The sequence below is a fragment of the Oncorhynchus masou genome, chromosome 24 (genome assembly GCF_036934945.1).
Source record: "Oncorhynchus masou masou isolate Uvic2021 chromosome 24, UVic_Omas_1.1, whole genome shotgun sequence".
NCBI classification, from domain to species: domain Eukaryota; kingdom Metazoa; phylum Chordata; class Actinopteri; order Salmoniformes; family Salmonidae; genus Oncorhynchus; species Oncorhynchus masou.
The window spans coordinates 117,471,531-117,494,044 of record NC_088235.1 but is presented as its reverse complement, the minus strand read 5'-3'; the positions used below and the strand labels follow the sequence as shown (position 1 = coordinate 117,494,044).

Sequence of the window (22,514 nt, the reverse complement as noted above, 5' to 3'; positions counted from 1 at the left end):
TCTTTTAGATAGGACCCACCTATAAAAATAATGAAACACATGCAGTGTTTGTATGATACCATTAAGAGTCATCACCCTCTGATTTGCCGTGAATGCAGCATTCTGTTTTGCGGCGCAATCACGGTATTGTTCATATGAAAACGTTAGTTTATGACCTTATGAGACAATTTAAATAAGGGAGCGTTCTCTAAAGTTGTAGTGACGTTCGTTCAATAATTAGGCTACTTCAAGGAAACAAGGGAGGAATGAAGGATGCATGCACAATATTCCAACACGTCCCGGTGACTGGCTGTGGCCTGGCTACGTCATCTGTTTCGACGCCCTGGAAGGTTCAGCTGTCAATCATATATGGGTCCAATATGGACGACCTGATAATGCAGCAAAGCCCGTGTTAGGACTGGAGGGGGCCAGAATAGAACAAGAAAAACTTGCAAGTAAGGACAAAACTAATTGTATACATTTTGTCGTATAAATGTAGATGAAGTGAGCGACATCGGCGAGTGTATAGGATGTGAAACGCTTCTGTCCTTGCAGTTGTTATGACCTAGCGCGTTAAGTTAGTTAGCTTGGATGCAGCTAGCCGCATCGCTAAAGTAAACTCATGTATTTATGGTTAACCGAACACTAACGCTAGTATGATTACACAGCAAGTATCCAACAGTTTAGCTAAAAACAAGTGTGTGGTAACTAGTGTAGATATGTTTTGTAGCTATAACGTTGTCTTACTGTCGAAGTAAAATATAGCTAGCCAAACAGTAGCCTGCAGATCCGAACCGCTTTGCTTACAACTGCACTACGGTCGGACATCATTCCCGTGTATATTATATAAAGACACCGCGGAGCCGGCCGAAGATAAGGCTCGGAGAAAATGTACCTCTATCCGGGGATGAGAAATACGTTATACTCCGAATTGTCCAAATAGCCCAACTGTTAACGTTACACGGAGAAGATTGAACGGCGGATAGCTCGTTTTCCGGACCACGGTCCTTTTTTTTTGTCCTCATGATAGAAGCCACAGCAGCCATCTTGGAACGGCGGTGTCAGCCAATCAGCGTCTTTGTTGTTCAACGCGACCCCATTCCATAATGGCTGCTCCTGCTAGCTTAGCACAAAGACAATATCAGCTAGTTTTACGTAAACGAGCAGTCGTTCAGTCTTTCCATGTAATTGGGAAAAGTCGGAGTATAACGCATTTTCAAATCATAGTTTATTGGTCACGTACACAGATGTGCAGATGTTATCGTAATAATGATTGTGCCATATTGTTGTTGTGTTGCTACCATGCTGTGTTGTCATGTTGTGTTGCTACTGTGTTGTCATGTTGTGTTGCTACCGTGTTGTCATGTCGTTGCTACCATGCTGTGTTGCCATGTGTTGCTGCCTTGATATGTTGTTGTCTTCGGTCTCTCTTTATGTCGTGATGTGTCTCTTGTTGTGATGTGTTTTGCCCTATATTTCAATTTTTATAATCCCAGGCCCCCGTTGCTTAGTTAAATAAAGGTAACGTAAATAAAAGAGAACCGCAGGTGGAGCGAAATGCTTGTGTTTCTAGGTCCAACAGTGCAGTGAAACCTAGCAATAATAATATAAAAATACACAACCCACAAAACTTAAGAAATATCAGAACGAGCAATGTCAGAGGCGGGAATATAAATACACTGAACAAAAATACAAAGGCAACAATGTAAACCATTTTACTGAGTTACAGTTCATATCAGGACATCAGTCAATTGAAATAAATTCATTAAGCCCTAATCTATGGATTTCACATGGGGGTAGGAGCGAAGCCATGGGAGGGCAAAGGCCCACCCACTGGGGAGCCAGGCCCAGCCAATCAGAATGAGTTTTTCCCCCCACAAGATGGCTTTATGACAGACAGAAATACTCCTCAATTTCATTAGGTGGCTGGTCTCAGGCGATCCCGCAGGTGAAGAAGCTGGATGTGGAGGTTCTGGGCTTGCATGGCCATGGTCTGCGGTTATGAGGCTGGTTGGACATGCTGCCAAATTCTCTAAAACAACATTATGGCTTATGGTAGAGAAGTTAACATTACATTCTGTGGCAACAGCTCTGTTGGACATTCATGCAGTCAGCATGCAAATTGCACGCTCCCTAAAAACTTAAGACATGTGGCATTGTGTTGTGACAAAACTGCACATTTTAGTGGCCTTTTGTTGCCCCAAGCACAAGGTGCACCTGTGTAATGATCATGCTCTTTTACCAGCTTCATTTCCCACACCTGTCTGGTGGATGGATTATCTTGGCAAAGGAGAAATGCTGACTAACAGGGATGTAAAACTAATTGGTGCACAGCATTTGAGAGAAACATGCTTTTTGTGCATATGGAAAAATTTATATTTTTGTTCAGTGTGTGTGTGTAAAGACAGTATGGACATGAATAGAAAAGGTGTGTATAGCAGTAGTTACAGTGCCTTAAAGCTTTTCTTCACATTTTATTGTTACAAAGTGAGACTAAATCTATAAACATTTTATTTTTTGAATTACATTTAAAAAAACATTTTTTATACACCTCTAACTAAATTGCATGAGTATTCAGACCCTTTGTTTAGGCATGCCTTAATTTAGGAGTAACATTTGGCTTAACAAATCACATAAGTTACATTTCACTCAGTGTGAAATAACATGATTTTTGAATGACTGACCCTTCCAGCTCTGGGATTTGAACTTGCAACCTTCCGGTTACTAGTCCAACGCTCTAACCACATCATGGCGTGGGTAAGCGGGACATTGGCAAGTACTGGGTCGTTTTTCAGGATTAAAATGCCAAATGTGTTTCTAACCTATTGACTCAGGAAGCTGAATACTTATGCTATGTATGTATGTATGTATACAGTGCCTTGAGTTTTTCCACATTTTGTTACGTTACAGGATGAAATAAAAACATCCTCATCAATCAACACACAATATCCCATAATGACAAAGTGAAAACAGGTTTTTAGACATGTTTGCAATAGTATTCAAAATTAAAAAACTGATACCTTATTTACATAAGTATTCAGACTATGAGACACACAATGTAGCGCATATGCATCATGTTTCCGTTGAGCATCCTTGAGACGTTTCTACAACTTGATTGGAGTCCACCTGTGGTAAATTCAATTGATTGGACATGATTTGGAAAGTCACACATCTGTCTATATAATGTCCCACAGTTGTCAGAGCAAAAACCAAGTGATGAGGTCGAAGGAATTGTCCGTAGAGCTCCGTGACAAGATTGTGTCAAGGCACAGATCTGGGGAAGGGTACCAAAATATTCTGCAGCATTGAAGGTCCCCAATAACACCGTTGCCTCCATCATTCTTAAATGGAAGAAGTTTGGAACCACCAAGACACTTACTAGAGCTGGCCGCCCGGCCAAACTAAGCAATCGGGGGAGAAGAGCCTTGGTCAGGGAGGTGACCAAGAACCCGATGGTCACTCTGACAGAGCTCCAGTGTTCCTCTGTGGAGACGAGGGAACCTTCCAGAAGGACAACCATCTCTGCAGTACTCCACCAATCAGGCCTTTATGGTAGAGTGGCCAGACGGAAGCCACTCGTCAGTAAAAGGCACATGACAGCCCGTTTTGAGTTTGCCAAAAGGCACCTAAAGACTCTCAGACCATGAGAAACAAGATTCTCTGGTCTGATGAAAAAAAGATTGAACTCTTTGGCCAGAATGCCAAGTGCCATGTCTGGAGGAAACCTGGCACCATCCCTACGGTTAAGCATGGTGGTGGCAGCAGCATGCTGTGGGGATGTTTTTCAGGGACTGGGAGACTAGTCAGGATCAAGGGAAAAATGGAGTACAGAGAGATCCTTGATGAAAACCTGCTCAGGACCTCAGACTGGGGCAAAGGTTCACCTTCCAATAGGACAACGACCCTAAGCACACACCCTAGACAACGCAGGATTATATTCTGGGCAAGTCTCAATGTCCCTGAGTGGCCCAGCGAAGCTCCCCGTACAACCTGAAAGAGCTTGGGAGAGGATCTGCAGAGATGAATGGGAGAAACTCCGCAAATACAGGTGTGCCAAGCTTGTAGCGTCATACCCAAGAAGACTCAAAGCTATAATCACTACCAGAGAATATTGTTTCTCATGGTCTGAGAGTCTTTAGATGCCTTATGGTAAACTCCAAGATGGCTGCCATGTGCCTTTTACTGAGTAGTGGCTTCCAACTGGCCACTATACCATAAAGGCCTGATTGTTCTGAGAGTCTTTAGGTGCCTTATGGTAAACTCCAAGATGGCTGTCGTGTGCCTTTTACTGAGGAGTGGCTTCCAACTGGCCACTTTACCATAAAGGCCTGATTGGTGGAGTGCTGCAGAGATGGTTGTCCTTCCAGAAATTTCTCCCATCTCCACAGAGTAACTAGACAAAATACAAAGTAAAGGGTCTGAATATTTAAGTGTTTAAATGTATTTTTAATAAATCGGAAAAAATAAAATAACCAGATTTAGCTTTTACCCATTTAGAATAAGGCTGTGAAGTTAACATAATGTGGGAAAAGTCAAGTGGTCTGTGTTGCTGTTTTGAGGTGAAGAGAAATGTTACTTATGCTCCACAGCTCATTAGTGATGGTGAGTTAAGACCATCAGAAATACTATCACATGGGCACATTTATAAGCCTACATTTGCGTGCAGGCCAGGTAGCACAGACCTACTTCTATGTCCTTACTCAACATTGCCAGGAACACTTCAAACAAAAGACAATTAATAAATTGACAACTGATAAATGAAATAAACCAAAACTTGTTTTTCACGAGTGTAGCCTAGGTTGTGAGACTGTAATAATAAATGTTGAATGAATTAACAGAAATGACTGAAACCAAACAAACGTAGATTTAAAAACTGCTGTGTGTGAACTGTACTTGGTGCTTTAGCTTAGAAAATACGACCACATTTTTATTTTTTATTTTACCTTTATTTTACTAGGCAAGTCAGTTAAGAACAAATTCTTATTTTCAACGACAGCCTAGGAACAGTGGGTTAACTGCCTGTTCAGGGGCAGAACGACAGATTTTGTACCTTGTCAGCTCGGGGATTTGAACTTGCAACCTTTCGGTTACTAGTCCAATGCTCTAACCAGGAGGCTACCCTGCCGCCTCTACACTCTAACCACTAGGCTACCCTGCCGCCTCTACACTCTAACCACTAGGCTACCCTGCCGCCTCTACACTCTAACCACTAGGCTACCCTGCCGCCTCTACACTCTAACCACTAGGCTACCCTGCCGCCTCTACACTCTAACCACTAGGCTACCCTGCCGCCTCTACACTCTAACCACTAGGCCACCCTGCCGCCTCTACACTCTAACCACTAGGCCACCCTGCCGCCTCTACACTCTAACCACTAAGCCACCCTGCCGCCTCTACACTCTAACCACTAGACTACCCTGCCGCCTCTACACTCTAACCACTAGACTACCCTGCCGCCTCTACACTCTAACCACTAGACTACCCTGCCGCCTCTACACTCTAACCACTAGACTACCCTGCCGCCTCTACACTCTAACCACTAGACTACCCTGCCGCCTCTACACTCTAACCACTAGACTACCCTGCCGTCCCTACACTCTAACCACTAGGCCACCCTGCCGCCTCTACACTCTAACCACTAGGCCACCCTGCCGCCTCTACACTCTAACCACTAGGCTACCCTGCCGCCTCTACACTCTAACCACTAGGCTACCCTGCCGCCTCTACACTCTAACCACTAGGCCACCCTGCCGCCCCATGATGATGTTGCAGCATTATGCCTGTTTTCCTGAAGAAGTTACATTCTGAATTCACTTCAGGGACGATAACGTACTTTATGATTCCTTGGCTACGATGATAAGATGAAACTACTAAATATTGCTGTCTGGCTTTTGGGCAAGACCAACGGCTAACCCCATTGCGAGCTAGCTTCATCAGCTACCTAGCTCGCGCTAGTTACCCCAATTTTGTTTGCCAGATATCACGGCTCTATGTGGCTGCCATTATGCAACTGTTTACTATTATTGGCGCCCACAAAATAATTATTAAATTGTTAAAAATAGTACTGCCCTTGTTACAAACACAGCGTGCTTGCAAACGTGTTCGCTAGCTGAGTATCGTCACCTAGGAAACAGGCTTTTAAAATGTCAAAGATGGCTAGCTGCTGATGTACTGAGGCCGTATTTGTGTTGAATAATTTCCTTCTATTTCTAGGGTTTGGTGTGGTTGCAGCCAGGAGAGAAGACGTCAATATGCCTACGCCGTATTTTACCCTGGATGCCCAACTGAGGTTCCACGACAAATGGCTGAAGATAGACCTGCAGGTAAGACCCCTGCTCTCTTCACTGCCATGAGACCTCTTGGCTCGAAAGCAGGCCTATTGTATAATGAAACCGTGATCGTTTTCGTTCTTTAAACATCATGTCGACACCACCTTTTATTATTTAAAACCTTGAACATGGAGGTAGATGTGTTGCCTAGAGAAGAACACCCTGCAGGGGTCGCCAACCCGTCCTCCTGCAAGGCTACTGGGTGTGTAGGCCCCACACAATACACCTGATTCCAGGTTTATTTATTATGTTTGCTTTCAGTTCTCTTCTGTATTTTGGAGCACTCTAGTGAGACTGACTGGGCCTCTGATCTCAGATGAAAGATTAGCACAGTTACCCTGTGATGGTATTATCGGGCCAATGAATTGGTCTTCCTCAACCTGTCTATTTCCAATATGTTAAAGATAAATGAAGACATTGATTCCTCAGTAATGTGGTGGTCTTACCGTGTCTGCCAGCATGTCAGGCTCATGTTGGTTTCGATCAAAGCTGCAGAACTCCAGCATTGGGTCCACTGCAGTTTAAAGGGGATACTTCAGGATGTTGGCAATGATGCCCTTTATCTACTTCCCCAGAGTCGGGTGAACTTTAACGCAATTGACGAGAAGTCTATGGGTTTCTGCCAGCGGAGTTGGCTCAATGGCCTCATTGACAAAATCCTTGAAGTGTCCCTTTTAAACATTCAAGCTGACTGTGTGAAATGATGCAATGTGATGTTTGTTTGTTTTTCTTCCCGACATTTGATCTAGTATTGCACAAGTATTCCTCTAAGTGCTTGTTACCATAATTAGACTGGCAGCTCTCAATGATGTCCAAGTGTGTATCCCAAATGGCAGCCTGTTTCGTATGTAGGCCCACAGGGCTCTGGTCGGAAGTAGTGCACTATATAGAGAACGGGATGCTGTTTAGGACGCAGGCTGAGAGTTTTCCAGTTCCTTCCTGTCCGACACATGACTTGGATGTTCGTCTGCTGGTGTCCTCCATGTTATTGACATTGGAACCTGAATCTTTGAAAGCCTGTTTTGGCTGTCAGTCCATCTAAGTCAATAGGTCTTGGATTACTTGATGAAGCAATGTGAGTAGCGTAAGCCTTTTATTTCTTCACTCATTGACACATGGACTGTCAAGCAGTCAGCTCAAACTGTAAGAGGATCATTTAACTGCACTGTTTTCCCAGACCTTCAAATGGCACGCTATTCATTCAGTAGCTTCTCCAATATATCTATCAGCCTACTGCCCACATTATGTCCCTGACAGCATCATTCAACCTACTGCCAATTCATATTTTTTTAATGTTTGACAGATAGTTGGTGAACTTGCTGTAGTCTATAATATATTGGATGCTGACAAGGTCCAAATCTGGTTCTCGAAGAACAAGAGGCTTTATCAATCTGTCCAAGAATAAACCCTTTGGAAACACTCTCTTGCTTCAATAAAATACAATAATACTACTGGCACCCTATTCCCTATATAGTGCACTACTGTTAACCAGAGCCCTATTCCCTATATAGTGCACTACTGTTGATAAGAGCCCTATTCCCTATACAGTGCACGACTGTTATCCAGAGCCCTATACAGTGCACTACTGTTAACCAGAGCCCTATACAGTGCACTACTGTTGACCAGAGCCCTATTCCCTATACAGTGCATTACTATAGATCAGAGCCCTATTCCCTATACAGTGCACTACTATAGACCAGAGCCCTATTCCCTATATAGTGCACTACTATAGATCAGAGCCCTATTCCCTATATAGTGCACTACTGTTTACCAGAGCCCTATTCCCTATAGAGTGCACTACTGTTGACCAGAGCCCTATTCCCTATACAGTGCACTACTGTTGACCAGAGCCCTATTCCCTATACAGAGCACTACTGTTGACCAGAGCCCTATTCCCTATACAGTGCACTACTGTTGACCAGAGCCCTATTCCCTATACAGAGCACTACTGTTTACCAGAGCCCTATTCCCTATACAGTGCACTACTGTTGACCAGAGCCCTATCCCCTATACAGTGCACTACTGTTGACCAGAGCCCTATTCCCTATACAGAGCACTACTGTTGACCAGAGCCCTATTCCCTATACAGCGCACTACTGTTGACCAGAGCCCTATTCCCTATACAGTGCACTACTGTTGACCAGAGCCCTATTCCCTATACAGTGCACTACTGTTGACCAGAGCCCTATCCCCTATACAGTGCACTACTGTTGACCAGAGCCCTATTCCCTATACAGCGCACTACTGTTGATCAGAGCCCTATTCCCTATACAGTGCACTACTGTTGACCAGAGCCCTATTCCCTATACAGTGCACTACTGTTGACCAGAGCCCTATCCCCTATACAGTGCACTACTGTTGACCAGAGCCCTATTCCCTATACAGCGCACTACTGTTGACCAGAGCCCTATTCCCTATACAGCGCACTACTGTTGACCAGAGCCCTATTCCCTATACAGTGCACTACTGTTTACCAGAGCCCTATTCCCTATACAGTGCACTACTGTTGACCAGAGCCCTATCCCCTATACAGTGCACTACTGTTGACCAGAGCCCTATTCCCTATACAGTGCACTACTGTTGACCAGAGCCCTATTCCCTATACAGTGCACTACTGTTGACCAGAGCCCTATTCCCTATACAGCGCACTACTGTTTACCAGAGCCCTATTCCCTATACAGTGCACTACTGTTGACCAGAGCCCTATTCCCTATACAGAGCACTACTGTTGACCAGAGCCCTATTCCCTATACAGTGCACTACTGTTGACCAGAGCCCTATTCCCTATACAGTGCACTACTGTTGACCAGAGCCCTATTCCTTGGCTAGGCCGTTGTTGTTCTGACTGTTTCGTGTGGGTTTTGAAAGGCACAGTATAAACTCTAAGTGATGTGTTTTCCTGTGGCAGCGAGTGTTTTCTCCAGAAGGGCTGAGTGAGATGTGGAATGAGATGGTGAAGGATGAAGAGATCACTTTCAATGGAGAAGAATCGTCTCACCCAGGTAGGAACTACAATACCCATCTACCCTGTACCTTTTCATGACAACAATACCCCTGAACCTTTTAAATATATTAGTATATTATTATATTATTATTGAACATTTTTATTTTATATATTTATTTATTTGTAATAATGACAATTACAACAATACTGAATGAACACTTATTTTAACTCAATATAATGCATAAATAAAATCTATTTATTCTCAAATAAATAATGAAACATGTTCAATTTGGTTTAAATAATGCATAAACAAAGTTTTGGAGAAGAAAGTAAAAGTGCAATATGTGCCATATAAAGAAATCCTTGCTCAGAACACATGAAAGCTGTTGGTTCCATATACCCTGTGAAGAAGTTTTAGGTTGTAGTTATTATAGGACTATTTCTCTCTCTACCATTTGTATTTCATGTACCTTTGACTATTGGATGTTCTAATAGGCACTTTAGTATTGCCAGCCTAATCTCAGGAGTTGATAGGCTTCTTGGGGATAGGCGTCCCTTTGTCGGGACAGTTGTGAATCATGCAGCGCCTTGTGTCACGATCGCAGATTCTAGAGAAGCAACAAATGTCGGAACTTACAAGTGTCTATTATCGGCTGAAAGCTTAAATTCTTGTTAATATAACTGCACTGTCCAATTTACAGTAGCTATTACTGTGAAAAAATGCCATGCTATTGTTTGAGGAGAGCTCCTAACAACAAAACACTTTTTTTCACTGCGATAGTGTTTGATAAATTCACCTCTGAAGGTAAAATGTGTACTTACATTCTGAAATCTTGCTCTGATTAATCATCCAAAGGGTCCCAGAGATAACACGAAGTGTCGATTTGTTAGATAAAATCCTTTCATATCCTAAAAGGTCCATATAGAATGCGCAATCAATTTTTTTTATTTTTTTCTCCACACTTTTCAATTTGCAAAGAAAGGAATCTGTGAAAATCTCATCCAAAATGTTATTTCAACCAGTCAAATCACGTTCATATGTATTCCTCAGAGATCCTAGAACGTAACCAGACTTCACTATATCATGAGGGGTATAGTATATCCTATAGGACACCATATCAGAGATCCTAGAACGTAACCAGACTTCGCTATATCATGAGGGGTATAGTATATCCTATAGGACACCATATCAGAGATCCTAGAAGGTAACCAGACTTCACTATATCATTAGGGGTGTAGTATATCCTATAGGACACCATATCAGAGATCCTAGAATGTAACCAGACTTCGCTATATCAATAGGGGTGTAGTATATCCTATAGGACACCAAATATGATCAGAGAGCGACGCCTTCATGGCACTCCGATGACGCGGGCGGTCTTCATTTGATCGACTGTATCTTTGTCAAATAAGCACCAATCGGGGTCAAACGAAGCTAGCTAGATAGCCAATGAGCTGGGCTTTACGGGAGTATCCGGAAACCCTGTATCTGTTGTAAAATGTAGCTACTAACCTTGTGCGACAGCATGCCTTTTCCCTTTGGACAAAAATTATAATATTTTTGAAGTTACAAGCCTGAAACCTTGAACAGACTGCTGACACCCTGTGGAAGCTATAGGAAAGGCATCCAGGGATCCATCTATTTGACAATATGACCTTCCTCATGCATTTTCTAAGAGGATGTTATCTCTCTCTCAAATAATTGGGTTTTTATTTGTATTTTCTCCTACCGTATCTATTGTGTTATATTCTCCCACATTATTTTAACATTTCTATAAACTGCAAAGTGTTTTCTTTCCAATGGTACCAATTATATGCATATCCTGGCTTCAGGGCCTGAGCAACTGGCAGTTTACTTTGGGCACGTCATCCAGACAGGAAGTGGAGAAAAAAGGGCTCTAGCCCTATCATCCCCCGTTTGGCGAAGTAGACTGTGATTTTGATGATAAATTAACAGGCACTGCATTGATTATATGCAACCCAGGACAAGCTAGATAACTACACATGGTTGATGATATTACTAGTTTAACTAGTGACAATGTGAAGATTGTTTTTTATAAGATGAGTTTAATGCTAGCTAGCACCTTACCGTGGCTCCTTGCTGCACTCACATAGCAGGTAGTCAACCTGCCACGCAGTCTCCTCGTGGAATGCAATGTAATCGGCCATGATCTGTCTAATTGGTGTCCAAAAATGCCGATTACCGAGTGTTATGAAAACTTGAAATCGGCCCTAATATATCGGCCATTCCGACACACTCTCATTCACTCACTCACACAATATGTGAACACACTGTGAATTACTTGTTCTCGCCTGGCCCATAAATACTTATGGTCCCTGATCTGTTGACCATTGAAAAATGAAATTGCTAGTATAAGTCTAGGAAAAATACTGTGAAAAATATTTTAAATGAAACTTAAATAATTAATTTGCACGTACTGCGTTTGCTACTTTATTTGTTATCATTTATGACTTTGGATTGCAGGAAATGGCAGTTACAGGTGTTCAAAAACAAACATTTTTCAAATCTGTGAGTCCAAAGCATCACTCATCAGCACCACCTTGTTAAAGAAGCCAGGATGTATTGTTTGCTTAGGAGCTAGCATGCCAGAAGGCCACCCCTCATAGCCTGGTTCCTCTCTAGGTTTCTGGCCTTTTCTAGGGAGTTTTTCCTAGCCACCGTGCTTCTACACCTGCATTGCTTGCAGTTTGGGGTTTTAGGCTGGGTTTCTGTACAGCACTTTGTGACATCAGCTGATGTAAGAAGGGCTTTACAAATACATTTGATTTGATGCTAGGAGATAAATGTGATGGTTCTGTAATGCTGTGTATGTTTGTCTCCTCCCTCCAGAAGACTGCACTGATTGCTTCGGTACTCAGAAGAAGGATGAATCCAACGATAAAGAGAAGAAGGAAGAGGAAGTGTCCACATCTGTCCATCACTCCATCATCGAGACATGGGACTGGGGGCGGCAGCCAGGTGGGTGTTGATTCAACTCCCGGACAGAGCTGAGTCGGAGTAAACACATTCTCTGTAAATGGTGACTTGACTTATGGATGCAAAAGGTTCAAAACTTTCCAGTACATTTCTGGAATTTTTCCATGTGAAGTTAAGGCTGTGAATTTTGGGATTTTTGCTTAAATTAATTTAAAAAAAGTTAGCTTATAACAGTGAGCCTTTATTTGTGGGATACACAAGGCAATTATAGGTCTTGTAGCATATTGTGGTTGAACTATCCCCAATTCATTGGAATTGCAACCCTCTGCATGCACAGTGCATTATTCCATCACATGTACAGCTGATTCTCAAGATCTTGCACACTAATGAGATGCTATTGAGCCCACACTACTACACTGTCTGAGCCAAGGACTACATGCTTTCTGGTAAGTTTTCATTACAATACTGGGTGGAGGGAAATATATTTTATATGATACATGATTTGTTGTTAAATAGTAAATAGTAGCCTGAAGCAAAGTGTGTTGAAATCATTTCTAACTTGTTAACAATTTCTTCTAGTTCATTTTTGCTTCCATGTGGGTTTTAGCTCACTTCAGCCTGCTAATTGAGGAGTGTTAATTCACCTGTTTCCATACATATTTAATTTTAAAGCATTTATCTTACAAAGGAGTTCTTTAATCTAACTATTTGTACATGGAATTGTATTTGTTTACTTTTTAACATATTTTTTTCTAATCTTTACAGGAAAATGCCACAGGCTCTATCTGATGTGGAGACATATCACTGCAGCTAATGTAGAAGAAAAAGCTGTGTACATTTGCAAATACTGTGCCAAATCATATGTGAAGAATGCAACAAAGATGCAGAAACATCTGGCCAAGTGCATAAAGTTCCCTCAGCGCTCACAACAAGCAACCTCTGACAAAAGCCCCTCTACTTCTATTCGAGGTGTAAATGATGAATCAGAGACCTTATCGATAGCAACAGCTCATGGTCCTCCTAGAATCAGAAGTGTTTATGACTCAATGGAGAAACATAGTCAGAAACGTAGTCAAATGCTGATGAATGTCTTGCTCGAGCTGTGTATGCAACTGGTTCACCTCTGATGATCACAGGCAATGTGTATTGGAAGAGATTTCTGAATGTTCTTCGCCCAGCATACACCCCCCCCCCAACCAGACATGCTTTATCTATTCATTTGCTGTATGCAGAGTTCAACAAAGTTCAAGTGAAGGTCAAACACATCATAGAGAAAGCAGATTGTATTGCAATCATCTCTGATGGGTGGTTGAATGTTCATGGGCAAGGAATAATTAACTACATCATCTCCACCCCTCAACCAGTATTCTTCAAGAGCACAGACACAAGGGACAACACACACCGGTCTCTACATTGCAGATGAGCTGAAGGCAGTCATCAATGACCTTGGACCACAGAAGGTATTTACACTGGTGACAGACAATGCTGTGAACATGAAGGCTGCGTGGAGGAGTCCTACCCTCACATCACACCCATTGGCTGTGCTGCTCATGCATTGAATCTGCTCTTCAAGGACATCATGGCACTGACACAATGGATACACTCTACAAGAGAGCCAAGGAAATAGTTAGGTATGTGAATGGTCATCAATCTACCTCACCAAGCAAAGTGAGAAGAATAAGAGCACCACATTGAAGCTGCCCAGCAACACCCGTTGGGGTGGTGTTGTCATCATGTTTGACAGTCTCCTGGAGGGGAAGGAGTCTCTCCAAGAAATGGCCATATCACAGTCTGCCGATATGGACAGCCCCATCATGAGAATCCTCCTGGATGATGTATTTTGGGAGAGAGTGGTAAGCAGCCTGAAACCTATAGCAGTAGCCATTGCACGGATTGAGGGAGACAATGCCATCCTGTCTGATGTTCAGACTCTGCTTGCAGATGTAAGAGAAGAAATCCGTACTGCCCTTCCCACTTACTGTTGCTCCAAGCAGAGGAAACTGCAGTTCTGAAATACATCAAAAAGCATGAAGACTTCTGCCTGAAGCCCATACACGCCGCAGCGTACATGTTGGATCCCAAGTATGCTGGCAAGAGCATCCTGTCTGGTGCAGAGATCAACACCTTGGCCTGGATGAAGACAAGGTTCTTGGCAGTCTGGCGAAGTACACTTCCAAGCAAGGGCTTTGGGATGGAGATGCAACATGGCAGTTGTGCCAACATATCTCATCAGCCACCTGGTGGAAGGGACTTTGTGGATCTGAGGATCTTTCCCCGGTTGCCTCCATCATCCTCCAAATCCCACCAACATCAGCCGCCTCAGAGCGCAACTGGTCCTTGTTTGGGAACACACACCAAAGCACGCAACAGGCTGACCAATACAAAGGTTGAAACATTGCTGGCCACCTGGGAAAATCTGATGCTTTTTGAGCCTGACAACAACTCATCCTCAAGGTTGAAAAGTGACAGTGAAGATGAGGCCTGGGAGTCTGATGTTCAAGAGGTGGACATTGAGGAGGTCCAGGGAGAAGTCTGAGAGGAAGACGACCAAAGCTTTCGTTTCTAGACTATCATTTTACAGATGTATGTTGAAAATGTTTTTGGGAGATGCGATGGATCATTGTGGATCATTCAATATTTGCTTTGTTGTTCAGTGAAATCATCCCATGTGAAGAGTCAACTAATCTAAGTTCAATTCTTAACTAAATTTTATTTTTTTCTATTGGAAGGAATTAATCATTTGCAATTATGTCTACTTATGTTAAGGTAAATATATCCAATGGTATAAACATCTACATTTTAAATGGTAATTCCCATATATTCCCGTTAATTTCCACGGAAGTTTCCACCTCCTGAATATGTGCAACCCTACTTGACTCGAGTCTTCAACCTGCTTACTGCTTGTATAGGCTGCTGTTTCGGTCTGAGATGTTGTTGTCTCAGACGAAATCATCACAATCATGGTTTTTAATAATGCAACTGTTTCTAATTGCAGTTCTGACATCTTTTTTGTATTTTTTTGTATACAAGCCCAGAGGATAATGTGATGTTAAAATGCAGTGTTGACAGCAATGGACTCTCCACTTCCACATGTGACTGAGATATTGGTATAGTGACCCTTACCCCACCTGGCTGTCCCCTCTGAAGTCTGACTGGTCTCCTGCTGGTGTGCCTCTCCTGGCACGCGAGGTGTGACTGGACTATCAAATGACTGGACAGACTGCAGGCCAGGACGGTTATGTCTAGTGTTTCATCTAGGTACCACTCCAGCACCAACCCCCACGGTATGCTCTGCTGGGTCTGGTCTGGTCCTATCCCCAAACCCCACGTTATGCTCTGCTGGGTCTAGTCTGGTCTGATCCCCAAACCCCCACGGTGTGCTCTGCTGTGTCTGGTCTGGTCCTATCCCCAAACCCCACGTTATGCTCTGCTGGGGCTGGTCTGGTCCGATCCCCAAACCCCACGTTATGCTCAGCTGGGTCTAGTCTGGTCCGATCCCCAAACCCCCACGGTGTGCTCTGCTGGGTCTGGTCTGGTCCGATCCCCAAATCCCCACGGTGTGCTCTGCTGGGTCTGGTCCTAATAAAGGATAACGTTCACATACTGACTATCTCTGAAACTGACTTAGATAATTCCTTTAAATTATACAGTGGTAGCGATATATGGTTTCAACATCTTCAGAAGAGACAGGAATGCCAATGGTGGAGGTGTTGCCACGTATGTTCGCATTAGAGAGGATCTACAGATGCAATTGCCTCACCTAAAGCCCTTTCTGGTGGGAGCTGCTAGAGACCACCAAGTGCGAACAGTCAGTGTCTGGATAACATGTGTGAAATGCATGTGATATCAACAGAGGTATATTTTCTGGGTGATTTTAAATATTAACTGGCTTTCATCAAGCTGCCCACTCAAGAAAAAGCTTCATGGATCAAGAGTTACCTGTCTGACAGAACACACAGGGTGTTCTTTCATGGAAGCCTTTCCAACATAATCCAGGGAGAAGCAGGAATTCCCCAGGGCAGCTGTTTGGGCCACTTACTTTTTAAAATCTTTACTAACGACATGCTACTGGCTTTGAGTAAAGCCAGTGTCTATGTATGCGGATGACTCAACACTATACACGTCAGCTACTACATTGACAAATGACTGCATCACTCAATATAGAGCTGCAGTTAGTTTCAGTCAGTCTGACTTGCTTTCAATGAGAATGACATATCTATAGCACACATTTCTATGTGAATTTAGTCGGGTCACCCAAAAAGTGGCACATTGCAGCTTTAAATGTATTGTGTCAATCTCTCCTGAATCAAAGTGGACATGTTGAAACATTAACATGTTAAAATCAAACAATTACATTAATTTATAAAGCTCTTTGTTACATGTGGTAGTAGAGTAGTGGCCTGAGGGAACACACTTAATGTATTGTAGATATGTGGTAGTAGAGTAGTGGTCTGAGGGAACACACTTAATGTATTGTAGAGTAGTGGTCTGAGGGAACACACTTAATGTATTGTAGAGTAGTGGTCTGAGGGAACACACTTAATGTATTGTAGAGTAGTGGTCTGAGGGAACACACTTAATGTATTGTAGAGTAGTGGTCTGAGGGAACACTTAATGTATAGTAGAGTAGTGGTCTGAGGGAACACACTTAATGTATTGTAGAGTAGTGGTCTGAGGGAACACACTTAATGTATTGTAGAGTAGTGGTCTGAGGGAACACACTTAATGTATTGTAGAGTAGTGGTCTGAGGGAACACACTTAATGTATTATGAAATCTGTTTTGAAATGTGTTTGTTTAAAAACATTACATTGTCTACCTGCCTTAATTTCACTGGGCCTCAGGAAAAGTAGCTGCCGCCTTGGCAGAAACTAATGGGGATCCTTAAAAAACACAAAATGTTGGCTCCTCGGTCGGTTTCTTTCTGTTTCCAATCCACAGGGCTGGGTGTGGCAGCATGGTGCATGTCTGGCTGCAGGAGATGCGCATTAAGCACTTGGTGGTGGGAGTCCTGGTCTGGACCAGCCCAGCCGAGTGGCCCCTGTTCTATCCTGTCCAGTCCTGATTATAGTACTGTACTGTGTGCTTGCCAGTAGTTCCGGTTCGGTTATTAAAACATTACATTCAAAAGATGTTTTATTTTGTTTTGCTTTTTAATGGGATTTCCAAAGCTAAAAATAGTTAACATTCCATTGTCTCTACTAGGTCCACATTGGTAGACAGCAATAGAAAAATAAGGAAGTAACTATGAAATAATAACATATTTCAGTTGGGTATGTTACTTAATTTTTTTTGGATTAGTTTTGAATTCCTTAAAGTCGTCGACTAATCTCTGCTCAGCCAGTAGCAGACAACCCTCTAACGTTATCTCTGTTCCCCATACTGTACTGTCTGAGATGGTAGCAGCCAGCCAGCCCTCTAACGTTATCTCTGTTCCCCATACTGTACTGTCTGAGATGGTAGCAGCCAGCCAGCCAGCCCTCTAACGTTATCTCTGTTCCCCATACTGTACTGTCTTTGAGATAGTAGCTGCTTAAGTATGCTGTGGAGTTGTCTGACAAAATCATTTTGCAAGTTCAAAGTACATCCTTGAAATGTTTGTACCACTTGATTGGAGTTCACCTGTGATAAATTAAATGTTTTTATTTTTTTATTTCACCTTTATTTAACCAGGTAGGCAAGTTGAGAAGTTCTCATTTACTATTGCGACCTGGCCAAAATAGAGCAAAGCAGTTTGACACATACAACAACACAGAGTTACACATGGAGTAAAACAAACAAACAGTCAATAATACAGTAGAAACAAATTTATATACGATGAGAGCAAATGAGGTGAGATAAGGGAGATAAAGGCTAAAAAAGGCCATGGTGGCCAATTGATTGGACATGATTTTGAAAGGCACACATCTGTCTATAGGTACCACACTTGACTGCATATCAGAGCCAAAACCAAGCCAAGAGGTCAAAGGAATTGTCTGTAGAGCTCCGAGACAGGATTGTGTCGAGGCACAGATCTGGGGAAGGGTACCAAAACATTTCTGCAGCATTGAAGGTCCCCAAGAACACCGTTGCCTCCATCATTCTTAAATGGAAGAAGTTTAGAACCACCAAGAGTCTTTTTCGAACAATCGGGGGAGAAGGGAGGTGACAAAGAACCCGATGGTCACTCTGACAGAGCTCCAGAGTTCCTCTGTGGAGATGGGAGAACCTTCCAGAAGGACAGCCATCTCTGCAGAACTCCACCAATCAGGCCTTTATGGTAGAGTGGTCAGACGAAAGCCACTCCTCAGGAAAAGGCACTTCAGCCCAATGGGAGTTTGCCAAGAGGCACCTAACGGACTCTGACCATGAGAAACAAGATTCTCTGGTCTGATTGAACTCTTTGGCGTCACGTCTGAAGGAAACCTAGCACCATCCCTACGGTGATGCATGGTGGTGGCAGCATCATGCTGTGGAGATGTTTTTCAGCGGCAGGGACGAGGAGACTAGTCAGGATCTAAGAAAAGATGAACGGAGAAAAGTAGAGATCCTCGATGAAAAGCCTGTTCCAGAGCGTTCATGACCTTGGGGCAAAGGTTCATCTTCCAACATCCTTAAGCACACAGCCAAGACAATGCAGGTGTGGCTTCGGGACAAGTCTCTGAATGTCCTTCAGTGGCCCAGACAGAACCCGATTTGAACATCTCTGGAGAGACCTGAAAATAGCTGTGCAGTGACGCTCCCCATCCAGCCTGACGGAGCTTGAGGGAATCTGCAGAGAAGAATGGGAGAAACCCCCCCCAAATACAGGTGTACCAAGCTTGTAGCGTCCGTGTTGTATCTAGATGATGTCTGTTAGCTGATATACAGTACCAGTCAAAAGTTTGGACAGACCGACTCATTCAAGGGTTTTTCCTTTATTTTTATTATTTATTTTTACTATTTTCTACATTGTAGAATAATAATGAAGACATCAAAACTATGAAATAACACATGTAATCATTTAGTAACCAAAAAAATGGTTAAACAAGATATATTTAATATTTGAGTAGTAGCCACAGCTTTACACATTCTTGGCATTCTCTCAACCAGCTTCATGAGGAATGCTTTTCCAACATTCTTGAAGAATTTCCAACATATGCTGAGCACTTTTTGCCTGCTTTTCCTTCACTATGCGGTCCAACTCATCCCATATTAATAAAAACAAGAATATTGCCCATGATTTTTGAATGAGATGTTTGACGAACCGTTGTCCACATACTTTTTACATACATTTCTGTATTTTATTTTCAATAATTTAGCAAAAATGTCTAAAAACCTTTATTCGCTTTGTCGTTATGGAGAGTTGTGGGGAACAAGTCGCTGTGGGGTGTTGTGGGGAACAAGTCGTTGTGGGGAACAAGTCGTTGTGGGGTGTTGTGGGGAACAAGTCGTTGTGGGGAACAAGTCGCTGTGGGGTGTTGTGGGGAACAAGTCGTTGTGGGGAACAAGTCGTTGTGGGGAACAAGTCGTTGTGGGGAACAAGTCGTTGTGGGGTGTTGTGGGGAACAAGTCGTTGTGGGGAACAAGTCGTTGTGGGGTACAAGTCGTTGTGGGGTGTTGTTGGGAACAAGTCGCTGTGGGGTGTTGTGGGGAACAAATCGTTGTGGGGTGTTGTGGGGAACAAGTCGTTGTGGGGAACAAGGTGTTGTGGGGAACAAGTCGTTGGGGTGTTGTGGGGAACAAGTCGTTGTGGGGAACAAGTTGCTGTGGGGTGTTGTGGGGAACAAGTCGTTGTGGGGAACAAGTCGCTGTGGGGTGTTGTGGGGAACAAGTCGCTGTGGGGTGTTGTGGGGAACAAGTCGTTGTGGGGAACAAGTCGCTGTGGGGTGTTGTGAGGAACAAGTCGTTGTGGGGAACAAGTCATTGTGGGGAACAAGTCGCTGTGGGGTGTTGTGGGGAACAAGTCGCTGTGGGGTGTTGTGGGGAACAAGTCGCTGTGGGGTGTTGTGGGGAACAAGTCGCTGTGGGGTGTTGTGGGGAGGAACAAGTCGCTGTGGGGTGTTGTGGGGAGGAACAAGTCGCTGTGGGGTGTTGTGGGGAGGAACAAGTCGTTGTGGGGAGGAACAAGTCGTTGTGGGGTGTTGTGGGGAACAAGTCGCTGTAGGGCCGTCACAGAGACCTACTGGAAGGGCCGTAGGGCCGTCACAGAGACCTACTGGAAGGGCCGTAGGGCCGTCACAGAGACCTACTGGAAGGGCCGTAGGGCCGTCACAGAGACCTACTGGAAGGGCCGTAGGGCCGTCACAGAGACCTACTGGAAGGGCCGTAGGGCCGTCACAGAGACCTACTGGAAGGGCCGTAGGGCCATCACAGAGACCTACTGGAAGGGCCGTAGGGCCATCACAGAGACATACTGGAAGGGCCGTAGGGCCGTCACAGAGACATACTGGAAGGGCCGTAGGGCCGTCACAGAGACATACTGGAAGGGCCGTAGGGCCGTCACAGAGACATACTGGAAGGGCCGTAGGGCCGTCACAGAGACATACTGGAAGGGCCGTAGGGCCGTCACAGAGACATACTGGAAGGGCCGTAGGGTCGTCACAGAGACATACTGGTAGGGCCCTCACAGAGACATACTGGAAGGGCCGTAGGGCCGTCACAGAGACATACTGGAAGGGCCGTAGGGCCCTCACAGAGACCTACTGGAAGGGCCGTCACAGAGACATACTGGAAGGGCCGTAGGGCCGTCACAGAGACATACTGGAAGGGCCGTAGGGCCGTCACAGAGACATACTGGAAGGGCCGTAGGGCCCTCACAGAGACATACTGGAAGGGCCGTAGGGCCCTCACAGAGACATACTGGAAGGGCCGTAGGGCCCTCACAGAGACATACTGGAAGGGCCGTAGGGCCCTCACAGAGACATACTGGAAGGGCCGTAGGGCCCTCACAGAGACATACTGGAAGGGCCGTAGGGTCGTCACAGAGACATACTGGAAGGGCCGTAGGGTCGTCACAGAGACATACTGAAACATCTGATGCTGAGCTTGTTATGCTCTTATGGATCAAAATGTTATCCCTAAAATAAGTTTGCAACTAGTAAAGGAATCATGTTTGGTTATGAAACTGTATTTCTACTACTCACAGTACCTGATGTCTCTGTCTGTGTCTCTCAGATGAGACGGAGCTGAAGGACTGTCTGATGGTGCTGGTAGATGACCAACAGAAACTATCGGCTCAGATGGCCAAGAGCACGCTGTCCGCCCTGCGTCTACGCCAGCGCCTGGTCATCCTAGAGAGATACCTCATATCCCTGAGCCACAGCATGATGGAAGAGAAGTACAAGGTCCGGTGGAAGAGCCCCCCCAGCCCCCCTCCACCCATCGTAGACAACAAGAGGTACACTGTAAACCGAAAAGCTCATCCACTAGTGCAAGTGATAGTACAGGAAGGAGCAGCCATGGTTCTGTCATCTCACTGTTAGCTACGCTGACTGGGCCACACCAGTGCTAGTGATTCATCTGAAACCTTCCCCTTTAGATGATCAGCTTGATCTGAGTCATGTGTCATCTTGGGGTTAAAGGTGTGTCTCTCTCTCTCTCTCTAGCCCCCGGCCAGCCAGCAAGGGTGTGGAGGGTCTGGCCAGAGTCGGCTCCAGAGCAGCTCTCTCCTTCGCCTTTGCCTTCCTACGACGAGCCTGGAGGTCTGGTAAGCATCCTCTCCATCGTCTAGACAACCCTTCACTTAGTCTGTAGACAGCCTCCTCTCCATCGTCTAGACACAACCCTTCACTTAGTCTGTAGACAGCCTCCTTTACTGGTGACATCACATAGTCAACATGGTTCAGAGTGTCAGACCCTCCGTGTTCCCCCCTCCCCTGCCCCCTTCTACCCTCCCCTGTCCCCTTCTACCCTCCGCTGTCCACTCCCCTGTCCCCTTCTACCCTCCCCTGTATCACTGCTTCTCATACTACAGTATGTCTAGGGATGTGTCTTGTAGTGATGGGGGGAAATCTATACAGTGAAATATCGTGCTATTATTCTGGACGATATTGTACACTGAACAAAAACATTAGCGACACATGTAAAGTTTTGTTTTATTTCAGCTCATGAAGCCATCTCCGAAATGTTCCATTACGCACACAGAAGGTGTTTCTCTCAAATGTTGTGCACAAGTTTGTTTATATCCGTTACTGAGCATTTCTCCTCTGCCAAGATAATCCATCCACCTGACAGGTGTGGCATATCAAGAAACTGATTTAACAGCATGATCGTTACACAGGTGCACCTTGTGCTGGGGACAATCAAAGAACACCAAAATGTGCAGTTTTTTCACAAAACACAAAGCCACAGATGTCAAGTTTTGA

The 22,514-nt window shown here is 44.3% G+C and overlaps 1 protein-coding gene and 1 long non-coding RNA gene across 2 annotated transcripts in view; one reads left to right on the top strand and one right to left on the bottom strand.

Moving 5' to 3' along the window:
* The first annotated feature begins 328 nt into the window (after positions 1-328).
* herc2 (HECT and RLD domain containing E3 ubiquitin protein ligase 2) overlaps positions 329-22,514 on the top strand; it is a 284,448-nt gene continuing 262,262 nt past the window's right edge. The window contains exons 1-6 of the mRNA XM_064936237.1: positions 329-434; positions 6,193-6,302; positions 9,217-9,310; positions 12,104-12,232; positions 21,325-21,547; positions 21,756-21,856. Coding sequence (XP_064792309.1) covers positions 6,231-6,302; positions 9,217-9,310; positions 12,104-12,232; positions 21,325-21,547; positions 21,756-21,856 — 619 coding nt within the window. The 5' untranslated portion in view covers positions 329-434; positions 6,193-6,230. The remainder of the gene's footprint in view (positions 435-6,192; positions 6,303-9,216; positions 9,311-12,103; positions 12,233-21,324; positions 21,548-21,755; positions 21,857-22,514) is intronic.
* On the bottom strand, positions 12,177-17,393 carry LOC135513322 (uncharacterized). Its single transcript, XR_010451516.1, has 3 exons — positions 17,009-17,393; positions 15,314-15,769; positions 12,177-12,261 (listed from the first exon to the last, which is right to left on the bottom strand). It is a non-coding gene; the product is annotated as an uncharacterized LOC135513322 (long non-coding RNA).